At 32.5% G+C, this 11,600-nt stretch overlaps 1 protein-coding gene across 1 annotated transcript; it reads left to right on the top strand.

Annotated features, from left to right (window-relative positions):
- Nucleotides 1-4,182, top strand: LOC133197791 (large ribosomal subunit protein eL13-like). The gene is made up of 3 exons (XM_061333998.1): nucleotides 1-253; nucleotides 3,128-3,301; nucleotides 3,929-4,182. The coding sequence occupies exons 1-3, from the start codon at nucleotides 8-10 to the stop codon at nucleotides 4,145-4,147; spliced, it is 639 nt and encodes a 212-aa protein (XP_061189982.1). The 5' UTR covers nucleotides 1-7; the 3' UTR covers nucleotides 4,148-4,182.
- Nucleotides 4,183-11,600: the final 7,418 nt, after the last annotated feature.

Raw genomic sequence — 11,600 nt, 5'->3', positions numbered from 1 at the left:
TGTAGGCATGGCCCCAAAGAGGAACAACGTTATCCCGAATGGGCATTTTCATAAAGACTGGCAGCGCTATGTGAGGAATTGGTTCAACCAGCCTGCCAGGAAGAAGAGGAGGCATGATAACAGACTTAAAAAGGCACGCCGTATCGCTCCCCGACCTGTAGCAGGTGCTCTTAGACCAATTGTTAAATGCCCAACTTTTAAATACAACACTAAAATCAGGGCAGGCAAGGGATTCACACTGGATGAGTTGAAGGTAAATCTTGTTAACAAAATAAACTTGAATTCAAAAAAATAAGCTCAGTTGCTGATTGACTGTGTCATTTAAATGTACGTGCTAGAATAATGGGGTATGAAATATAATTGTGAAAATAGATAGTTTTCAGTAGGCCCAAATTATCAAGAGTTATTTCCCGTTGGCCGCCATATTGGAGGTCAACATGCTCATATTCCTTCATTATTCAACCAACATTAACTTTAGCATTGTTTTTCTGAAAAATATACATTTGTTAAAGCCTCCTTTATTTCATAATTTTTATTCTATAAAGTTTTTTCCCCAAATATTTCTGATACACCCTCTTAGATTTGGTAAGACAAAGAGGAAAAATTACCAGGTTGACCACCAAGATGGTGGCCAAGGGAAATATCTCGTAGAGAAAATACATCATATGAAAACTATAAGGATTTTAGGCATAAAATATTTTATTTAGTAGCGATGATTTTAACATTCAGACATATCTATGAGTCTTCCTGAAACATCAAGACAAATTTAATTAGTCCAGTCAAGTCAAGTTACTTCAGAGTTGTCAAAATTTTAAAACACTGTTAGACATTTGGTCTGACAGAGTGAAAGGGTCTGTCTGACGAGATGAAGTTTCGTCTGAAATGTACCTTATTTTTGTACAGAAAGGAACCCCAAATGCCCTTATTGTTGTCATCAGTATTCCTTCTCATGATTTTCTTTTCTTACGGAAAGAGAAGTATTTCATCTGAGACATAATAACATGATTTAATTATCTTATAAATGTGGTGGATAGTACTCAGACAATAAAGCTATGCTTTATTCACGGATATGTTTTATCAATAACACTTCCAGTTTAGACACAACCCCTAGCTTCAAGATGTAAATTTATTGAAACTTTTTTTTTATTTGTGAACGTTCTTGCATTATCAAATGAATGCTGATGAGCAAAAATGTTTGTTAAAAACAAAAAAAGACTTGTTTTACTTCAATGATATGTCTTCTTCTTTTTTACTGGATACTGTGATAACGAATTTTTAAACCCTCCCCCCTGCCCCCTTTCAACAGGGTTGGCCGGGAAATACCAGTGGTGGGAATTACCACTGGTTAATACCGGTATTTCCCGTCCCGGGAAATACTACAAATTTCTCTTAAGTGGGAAATACAAAGTTAAAGTTTTTTATTTCATTAATTCATTCAATCTTATGCAAAATTAAAATATGAAATAAACATAAAAACAGAAGATGAATAATATGGAATAGTCTCAAATTGCAATTGAACATATTCAGAATGTATCACTACTCCAGGTCCCATACCCATAAGCATTCTGAAACATTTCCCTGGCTGTATAAAACTGAAGTTTTCCAAATTAAGTTTCTTTTCAGTTTTGTAAAATTATTAAGTTTATTAATTATAAATCCAAGAACAAAAAAAAAACAACTTGTTTTAATCCTTCTATAAACACTGTAGTCATTACAAAATATCATGTTGTTTTAACAAATTGATCTGGACAGTTTTGTGCTCCTGTTTTAAGAGATAATTACCTTCAGTAGAACTGAAAGACTTATTCTTAGGTTTGATATTTATACCATACTCTACATTTAAGAATTTTCTTTGATAAAAACCCCAGTTGGGATCTTTGGGTTAATTTCATGGACCTTTATAGACTACATCTGACTCAAGCATGAAACAAATGACACTCATGACTGGTATATAAGTATGCTGTGTTATGATTATATAAAATGAATTACTTGGAAACCAGAATTTTTTAAATCATGGAAAGTGATACCAGGTAGATATCTTAGCCAATAAGGTTGTACTTCATGTCAATATGAAAGAAATATGTAGCTATTTCATATTTCTCGGGAAATACCAGGAATTCCCGGTAAATACCAGTATTTCCCACCGTCCTGGGAAATACGACTATTTCCCAGTTTTTTGCCAACCCTGCCTTTCAATCATTCTCATTGGAAACGTTAGACCTAGCAGTGAAGTTGGTGGTGCAAGATTCATTTGACCATACTGGCAAGTCTAGTCACTTTCAACAATGCTTTCCTACAATATACTATATAACTTACCATGGATCTACAAGTAGCCTAGCACTGTCAGTCGCCATACGGAAAAAAATTTAAAACAGGATTCATAATCCCTCAGTCCTTACAACACTATACAACTTCCAGTCAAAAGTTATTAAAATGAATCTCCAACAGATTGTCACATATGTTTTATATGCAGCAGATATCATTCCAAGATTTCATGTTTTGTATCTACAGATAACTTTCTTTCTGCTTTCTGCATGTCAACATCAACAGTGCGACGTCATCAATTTAAATATCATCGCTTTGGATAGTAATCAATTAATGTAGATTCACAGGGGTTATCTCAAAGTTTTATTAAAAGCAAAAATCGTACGAGATAAATAGAACATCTATAATTGTGTGAATTGATATTTGCTATATATAGATATCCTCTGTTTATTTCTCTGCTTTAACAAAGTTGATCAACAACTATCACAATGCAGCAATCTTTGTGTTCATGTGACCTTCACTTAATAAACCCTTATCTTTTAGAAATTTTCAGTCAGTTTTGACCATGGTCGGGTCTCATTTGAATTTCTTGGTAATACTTTGCTTCCATCTACTTTTCTCCTCCTTTTTCAGGGAGGGGGTGGGGGGCAGAGACTATACTTGAACTCCAGAAGTGATGACTTATGATCTTTTTTCTCTAAATAATTTAAAACTTGCAGTCAATTCAAAGATTCTTTGATTAATTCTAACGAATGTACAAGTACACCTGTAATAAACTGAAAAATAATAGTGTCATCTGTTGAATCTCGACTGAAATTAGTTGACAAGTTGATAACGGATTTAATTATTCTGTCCTTTCTAGGCTGCTGGAATTAACAAAAAAGTAGCTCTCACTATTGGAATTGCCGTGGATTACAGGCGCCGTAACAAGAGTCTGGAGTCCTTACAGCAAAATGCACAGAGATTGAAGGAGTACAAATCCAAATTGATCCTCTTCCCCAAGAAACAGAGCAATCCCAAGAAGGGAGATGCCACAGTAAGAAAATTTCATTTTATTGTATTTGTTGATTTTCTTTGTACAGAAGGTTCAAGTCATGTTGAGTGTATATTCTCACTCACTTAGTATGTAATATTGAAGTGATAATGTATAATACATTTTGTTTATTATGGCTGATTTATTTGCATTTTTTTAACACTCAAATGATTTTGAGGTTTGAAGAACGCAATCTCATGTTAAACTCTATACAGTTGAAATTCCTTATCTTGAACACCAATATATCTCAAATACAAGAGATATGTCAAAGTGTGTTGGAAATTCCAACCACTTTTTCTTGTGTTTTTTACCCTTGTTATCTTGAATCGTCTGATATCTTAAAAGTTTTTTCAAGTTCAAGATAAAAAGCTTTGACTGTACACATGTACTATTATATTTGTTGTTAATCATGCTAATTCATGGAAGGATGGAGAAAACAGCTATACAGGGGAATATTTAAGAGAACAGTTGATATTTAAAAATTGAGCTTAGACAACCCCTGTACCTGAACATTTTTGCTTAAAGTATCGGAAATATTTAAGGGATGTATTCCAAAATTTTCTGTTATTTGTTTATCACAAGTGATAGACTTACCTTACTTATGTAAGTGTTCTATGATTTTTTCTTTAGGAAGAGGAGATCAAGATGGCTACACAACTGTCTGGCCCAGTTATGCCAATCAGAAAGACCTATAAACCAGAAAAAGCCAGGAAGATTACAGATGAGGAGAAGAAATTCAGTGCTTTCACCGCTCTTCGTCAAGCCCGTGCTGCCAAGAGACTGCAGGGCTACCGTGAGAAGAAAGCTAAAGAAAAGGCTGAGGAAGAAGCTAATAAGCCCAAGAAATAAACTTCACAGTCTTTACAATAAATGTGTACAAAGAATTCTTGTTTGTTTATTTAGGACTTTTGTATAAAGAGTAAAGCTTAGAACACCACTTTCTCCATCATTGAAGTTCTAGTATATTTTCAACACTCTCCTATATTTTATATTTCTCAGGTTCTTATTTTGAGATTCTGGAGTTACATGTATGTAGGGATTCTAAAATGTTTTCTCATAATTTGAGGGGCAACAAACTGGATAAAAACCTTGACAATACAAGACCAAATGACTAAGGTCATCTTTAAAAAGTTGTTTGTTTGCCCTCTCCTGACTGACTTGCTAAAAATGGCCCAACTCGAACCTTTTTTAACCTCAGGAAATTTTTTTTAATCATTCCGAAGTTTTCACACCTTTTAATTACTTTTTTAACTTCATATTCGCAGGTGTTTTTGAATTAAAAAAAAATGTTCCCCCTACCATCCTACCCAAATTTTTTATCCCGAGTTAGAGAGGGCAAGCAAGCGATTTTTTAAAGATTGCCTAATAGTGGCTAATGAGGAGAAATGTGGCAGACTATAACACCTTGCTGACTTCACTACAGCTCCATATGGCCTAAAAAAATCTTTTATGATTTTGAGTTCCAAAGGTCAAGGTCATAAATTCAAACATTCTTTCTGTGTGTAACACTCTCGGGCGATATCTTGAAAAGCATTTGAGCTTTTGCTTTGAAATTTTATAACACAACCGTCTATGGCCTAAAGGAGACCCCAATTGATTTTGAGATCCAAAGGTCAATGTCATAATTTTATTCATTCTGTCTGTGAAACACTTTCGTTTCTGATATTTAAAAAGCCTTTGAGCAACTAATCAGAGAATTCGATTAAGGTAGTCTGATCCTCAGGTTCTGAAAATTAGCTTTTCAGTACCGGTAATTGAAAATGCTCACAAAAATGTCTTGGATTTCACAGAATAACGTGTATTTACCCATAGATTTCTTCAAAGTTCAGTAAAGAAGAAGGTGTGCAGAATGCCTATAGCTTCAGATATTAAAAAAATTGTATTCAATTTGTGAATTAAGTATTTAAAGTAAAGTTCTCATTATTGAAATTTATGAAATTATGATCAACAAAACTTTTCTGAGGAAAAAAGATCTCAGAAAAAATTATTCTTTTATTTAAGAAATGAAGTGGGATTCGAACCCCTAACAATAAAAATCCGGAGTATGATATTGCTTTGAGACTAACATGCTAACTACTACGCTATACGGCTCCTGATGAATAGTGGCATTTAAATCATGTTTGTGATATGACAACTTAATGGACTTCAGGTATTTCTTGGAAAGATGCAAACGTTTTGTCATAAAAGTGTACTTGTAAGGTATAGTGGGTATGTTTTTGTAAACCAAAAAATGGAGCAAAGACCAATTCAGATCGAAAAATTTTGTTTAAGGAGGTTGGATCCTGCCTTCAAAAGTAATGGGGATTTTTTATCAAGTATATTTTTAGAATTTATACACATAGCTTAATTAAAAATCAAAACAAAAAATGGGGGTAAATGCGCTTCTTTTGGCGCTATAGAGCACTTAGTTTGACCTTTTTGCACTGTAAATACGTCTTACACATAAATCAATTTTTAAAGTTTTTCCTCCAATATTTTTTATTCAAATAAACTATGGGAACAAACACAGCCTTATTTCATCTTGAATAGACACATTAAAATTTGTGACAATGAAAAATTTTTCAAAGAACAAGTCTCAGTAAAGCTTATCTGTGGTCCCCGGTTACTCGTCAAATTTCGAACATTTATTAACATTTTTAAAAATTAAATTTTATTATTAACTAATGTCTTTATTATTTGAATCATCATCTAAAAATGTCAAACAATAGATATAGGCAGCATACGAAGCTGCGCGTTGAAGGTAAGGTCCTTTGATTTTCATGAATATCAAAAGAAATCAGTGACAGGTACACACTTCAAAGCTTTCGTAAACACCGAGCACAGGTTTGTTCAGAGTCGAGTTTGAAATATAATGTGCATATTACATGTGTAAAGGTTGAGTGAAAATATCTTTGTTGAACAACCTTGTGCTCTATGTTTTTTAATTAAAAGTATTGTGATTTTGAATCTCTTCGCTAACTTCATTTACATGCGATTAACCTCTTTATGACCTGTTTAGAATCATAACAAGCCACGTGGATTTGTATCGTTACGGGTAAATGCCCCCAGTAATCGTGCTAGTTCTCAGTTGAAACGTACTCAGTTTTATATTGATCAGCATGAACTTGTTTGGTTAATCTTGTTATAGCTTTTATTGCCAAAGTTCTGTTAATAGAAAATTGTATATGTAGTTGATTGTGAATCTTGAACATATTATTCGTCTTTGAAAAAAAAATATCATACCAAGATATTCTTTTTATAGTATCTAATATAAATGTCTCCGCCCATTTCCATGTAATAGAGAAACCGTAGTCTGATCGGGGGAAAATGTTCCGGCATTTTTTAGTGCGATAGGTGTTAAAAATAAGCTTGTATTTTTTGATATGTTTGATTATTCATTATAAATACACAATGTTTTAATTAGAAATACTTCGTTATACACAATGAAAACAAACTAAATACCGTATGCTAATATTTAACCGGTAAACCAAGGATGTAAAAAGGGACCACACTACTATACTTAAGTAGAATACTCCTTACTCCGCATGTTCAATTACTTGACCTTTTTGCACTCAAAAATTTTCATTTTTCTGGCATTAAAAAATTAACAAGCAAAAAAAATAATTTGAAAGTAATGACATTTTACTGAATTTAAGAAGAATGGTTAAAAGTATCTTATATATTCAGAAAAGAAAATAAAAAGTGGGGGTCTGTGATGTTAATTTTTAGATATTACTAAAAAAGTGCTAATTTTAAGCTTAAATTTGGGCTATTTTTTCTTGATTTTTCACAATATATTTGCTATATTTATCAAATATGATGATAGAATCCATGACAGTTTATTTGATGTATAATTTAGGACCAGTATAAAACAGTTCACTGCACAAAATAACTGTGTGCCAGCTGCATGGAAAGATAGGAATCCAAACTTAACATACTTAAATACTTCGAAAAAGAAATAATGATCATTTTCTTCGAAAAAACCTTCCGCCACAAAATATAGTTCCTCACTTAATGCCTTTGGTATGGAATTTAATCATGGAGTTTTAACTGAATATTGTTTAATTGGCATTGTAGAATCCAAATTTATTGTAAGAATTAAAACTTTATGCAGAATTTTTGAAATATAGCTAGGTTAAGATATAAATCTGCTCAAAAGCTCAGGAGCGAACTTCGTTAAGTATGACAAAATGATCCTTTTTGTCCTCTTTAGTGTGTGTATGCTATTTCGTAGCATATTTTAGTCTTTGTGAGATTGTAAATTGTAGAGATTTTACAAAAGGTATACTTTAATGTTAGATGAAATATCAAAGAAAATTTTGATATAATTGAGATTTTATTTTTCACTTTGTGTTTGTCACACTATAGACACTTCGCCCACCTTGTTCACCCATCTTCTTTAATCATATTAGGGAAAATTATCACATCTCAAATATATTTTCAGTAAATGCGAATAAAAGCACCAGTTATGGATTTTCTAATTGAAAACTGATCAACAAATATATATTTTTTGATTCAAAATTATAGGTATGCAGGCATTTGGAGAAAATTGCATGTTTTGCACACTTACACAGTACATGTATTTTAGTTCTTCTATTTACTTCAATTGTTATAAAACACATAATGTATAAAGTTTGTGTTATCATTGCAAGACATCCCAGATCACTTCTAATTTCATATCATGCTAATAAGCATTGGGATCTAATACTAGATTAGATGAAATTTGATTTCTCTAAAAATGATTTATTTTTGTACTTTTGTGGGGTTCATTGTCAACTTTTTATACGAACCTTAAATCATATTGAGATACATAAAATGAAAATTGTTGCAAGAAAATATTTCAACTTCAAGCTTCATTTTGAGACTATTAAAATTAAATAATAGATTTAAGAGTTATCGTTCCTATTTGAGGATTGGATATCCTTAAGTGTAGGAATTTTGTTGTGCATATATTCTTTTCAGTCCTGTGCACCTTTTTGTGTGTTCAAAGGGGCTCAGTTTCAGAATGTTGTGTGTTTTCCTATGTCTGCCTAAATGCATTGATGAAGTGAAAATCCAAAATCTCTGAAAATAGCAGTCTTTGAAAATGTTGTAATTCTATATTAATTTCAGAGATATTTTTTTTTATTATTTTAATCAATGAATTCAGACAGTTCCATTCTTAATTGGATCATTATGTGTTTGTTCAGTTTTTGTCGTGTTCATTTTTGTTTAGGCCATAAACGTATAAGAATGGGTCTCCTAGATCATCTTTAAAAAAAAAAATTGTGCCCTCTCTTATGGAATCCATATACGACAGCCAACTGCTTACTGCCAACTGCCACACATATTTGAATAAATTTTCATATCTATATTGATATGTATTTGAATTTTCATAAAACCAGGCGCGGATCCAGGATTTTTTTTCCAGGAGGGGTCCACCCCAGTAAAAAAAATCCAACCCAGAAATATCTTTACAAGAAAAAAACGTAAACTCCTTTCCAAAACGTGAAAAAACATAGTTCATGGTGGTGGTGGTGGTGGTGGGGGTGGCTTCTTATGCTTCATATCTTCATATCCATGACTTGTCATACCAACTTAACACGGATCCGCGTTTTCTAAGGGGGGGGGGGGGTCCAAGGTCACTTTTAGTTGATTTAATATATGCATTAAATAGCACTACATATTCCGGGGGGTCCAGACCCCCCCCCCCAGTACCGCTCATGTAAAACATAACTTATTTGGGAAAAGAAAGAGATATTAGTCTTAAATTTGAGAAAATTTTTCACTATAGAAATTAATGGAAAATGGAATTTGGTCTTCAAAACATCTTTCCCCGCGAAACAACAAATCCTTTTATCAGTTTTTATGAATTGAAAACGTTATTTCACAAAATAATTCCAAAGGTTATGTTGTCTCAGTGGAGGGGGTGTTTAAAGATTAAAAACAGGAAAATAGTCATTTTATTACCCATTTCAAATGAGATAACAAGTAAAAAAATAATGTATTTTATCACTTTATCAATCTCATATGATGAATTTTACATAAGTAAAACATACGGTGAGATTTAGGTGTCATTTATCCATTTCCATGAGTATTTGAAAATCTGGTGATGTTTTCAGCCTGATTTCAATTGATACCCCCTTATGAATTTTCTACCCCCTTATGAAAGGAGTTGTAAATTAGAGCAATTAACTTTTTGTCACTGGTTTTCAAAATTAGTACTTTTCTTTTCTTTGCATTCAAACAAGTTTTAATGTCCAAGCTGCCATTTATATTGATTTAAATGGATGAAAAATGTAGGCGGGAATCGAGAGTTAGCGTGCGTAGTTCTTACAATAATAGCAAAATTTGGCGGATTTAGGAATTTTCAAACTGCAAATGCGAGGAAGGAGTAAATCGGAAGAAGGAGTATTTCCTTTTAAAAACAAAAAAATAATTTCTGCATTTCCTTGCAGGCAAATAATTTGGTAGCTTTTTGACGCGGGAATGGGGGGGGGGGGGATCACATACGACAAAAGAACAAACTTTTAGAAGGGTCTTGAGTAATATTTGTTGGTATATGTATTTATACTAGAAATATTACTGAAAATTATAATAACATAACTTTTGCCTAGTGTAAAATATCTAGCAATATCTTTCGGTGTTTCTTTTTACCTTAGGAAAAGTACCTCTATTTGGGAATTTTTATACGTGTCTTATGTAAATCGATTTAATGGCTAATGTTAGATCTGTAAAATGTAGTGGTGATGGGGGGGGGGGGGGGGGGCGTACCCACTAAATTTCCAACAATACATATACTATACAGTAGTGCTCCCTCAATAAAGACGCTTGTGACTTTTTTTTGTCAAACGAATAATGTTTGGTTGTGCCCCCCCCCCTCCCCCGCACTGAAATTGCTTTTCCTTGCCCGAGATCAACTGTTTTTATATAGAGTAAAAGGCCTTTATGATTTTTATTAGTATTTCTGATATAAATTACGAAAGCCTAGAAGGGTCAAATAAGAAAATTTAAAAAAAATTTAAAAAGTCGTAATAACGAGATAAAAAGTCGTTATTACGAGATAAAAAGTCGTAATTATGACTTAAGAAAGACGTAATAACGAGATAAAAAGTCGTTATTACGAGATAAAAAGTCGTAATAACGAGATAAAAAGTCGTTATTACGACTTAAGAAAGTCATAATAACGAGATAAAAAGTCGTAATAACGAGACAAAAAGTCGTAATTACGACTTAAGAAAGTCGTAATAACGAGATAAAAAGTCGTTATTACGACTTTCTTAAGTCGTAATAACGACTTTTTATCTCGTAATAACGACTTTTTATCTCGTAATTACGACTTTTTAATTTTTTTTTAATTTTCTTATTTGACTCTTCTAGGCTTTCGTAATAAATGCATATACCAACAAAATATTACCCAAGATCCTACAAAAAGTTTGCCCCCCTTTTTTTCTGACGTATATATAAGCCTTTAATATCCCCCCCCCCCCCCGTCAAAAAATCTATTGAATTGTTTGTCTGCAAGGAAATGTGGGAATTAGATGTTTTGTATTTAAGAGGGAATACTCTTTCCTTCTATTTATTCCTTCCTTGCCTTCACTGATTAAAAATTAATTTTTTTTGTAATTAAGGTTCATAAACCCTCTCACTCATATAAAATGTTTCTTTAACTCTTATGATTTTCCAAAAGAAATGTATTTTTAAGTAAAATACAAACAAATATAGCATAGCTTGCGGGGCAAAATTGGACAAAAAAGACACTTCAACTTGACGAGATTATATATATCATTAAGAGTTGTCTCTCTTATCAGAGTATCGATGAAACTTAATATTATTGTTATCTATTATAGGGTTTATTCAATTAAGCATGCCTATTAAATATATATTAAAGATAACAAAACAGGCAATATCATCTATGAGCAGTGGCAGTTGGCAGTAAGCCGTGAGCAGTTGGCTGTCGTATATGGAATTCCATAATTCTGAACTTTAAAAATTTATTGAAATATTGAAGGTTTTAAAATAAATGGTTGTAGAAGGGGTGAAAAAATAAGGAATAAATAAAAACAAATAATCGTTTTCTGGAGGATATAAAAAAGTTTTGAATATGGCCATTTTAGTCGGTCTGTTGGGAGAGGGCAAACATGACCCCCGCCACCTCCCGGTCTGACAATTTTTTTTAATAATTTTTGAATTAATGTACTAAAAAAATATTTTGCCACAGTGAAAGATATTTGCTATTCTCAATGACATCCAAACGATAAAGACGCAAGACTCAAGATTTCTGGTATGTATCGATTATAGTAACTTAGCATATTATAATTAATATCGGGCTCGATGTGCACTT

The sequence above is a fragment of the Saccostrea echinata genome, unplaced genomic scaffold (genome assembly GCF_033153115.1).
Source record: "Saccostrea echinata isolate AGI-Se365-2 ecotype Australia unplaced genomic scaffold, CSIRO_AGI_Sech_v1 ptg000030l, whole genome shotgun sequence".
NCBI lineage: Eukaryota > Metazoa > Mollusca > Bivalvia > Ostreida > Ostreidae > Saccostrea > Saccostrea echinata.
This window is presented reverse-complemented; position numbering and strand designations above follow the sequence as displayed.

Excerpts from the sequence above, each read along its gene's own strand:
- LOC133197791 (XM_061333998.1), top strand. The coding sequence starts at position 8 with ATGGCCCCAAAGAGGAACAACGTTATCCCGAATGGGCATTTTCATAAA. Across the intron at positions 254-3,127 it reads TCACACTGGATGAGTTGAAG|GCTGCTGGAATTAACAAAAA; the intron begins GTAAATCTTGTT and ends TGTCCTTTCTAG. Across the intron at positions 3,302-3,928 it reads CCAAGAAGGGAGATGCCACA|GAAGAGGAGATCAAGATGGC; the intron begins GTAAGAAAATTT and ends TTTTTTCTTTAG.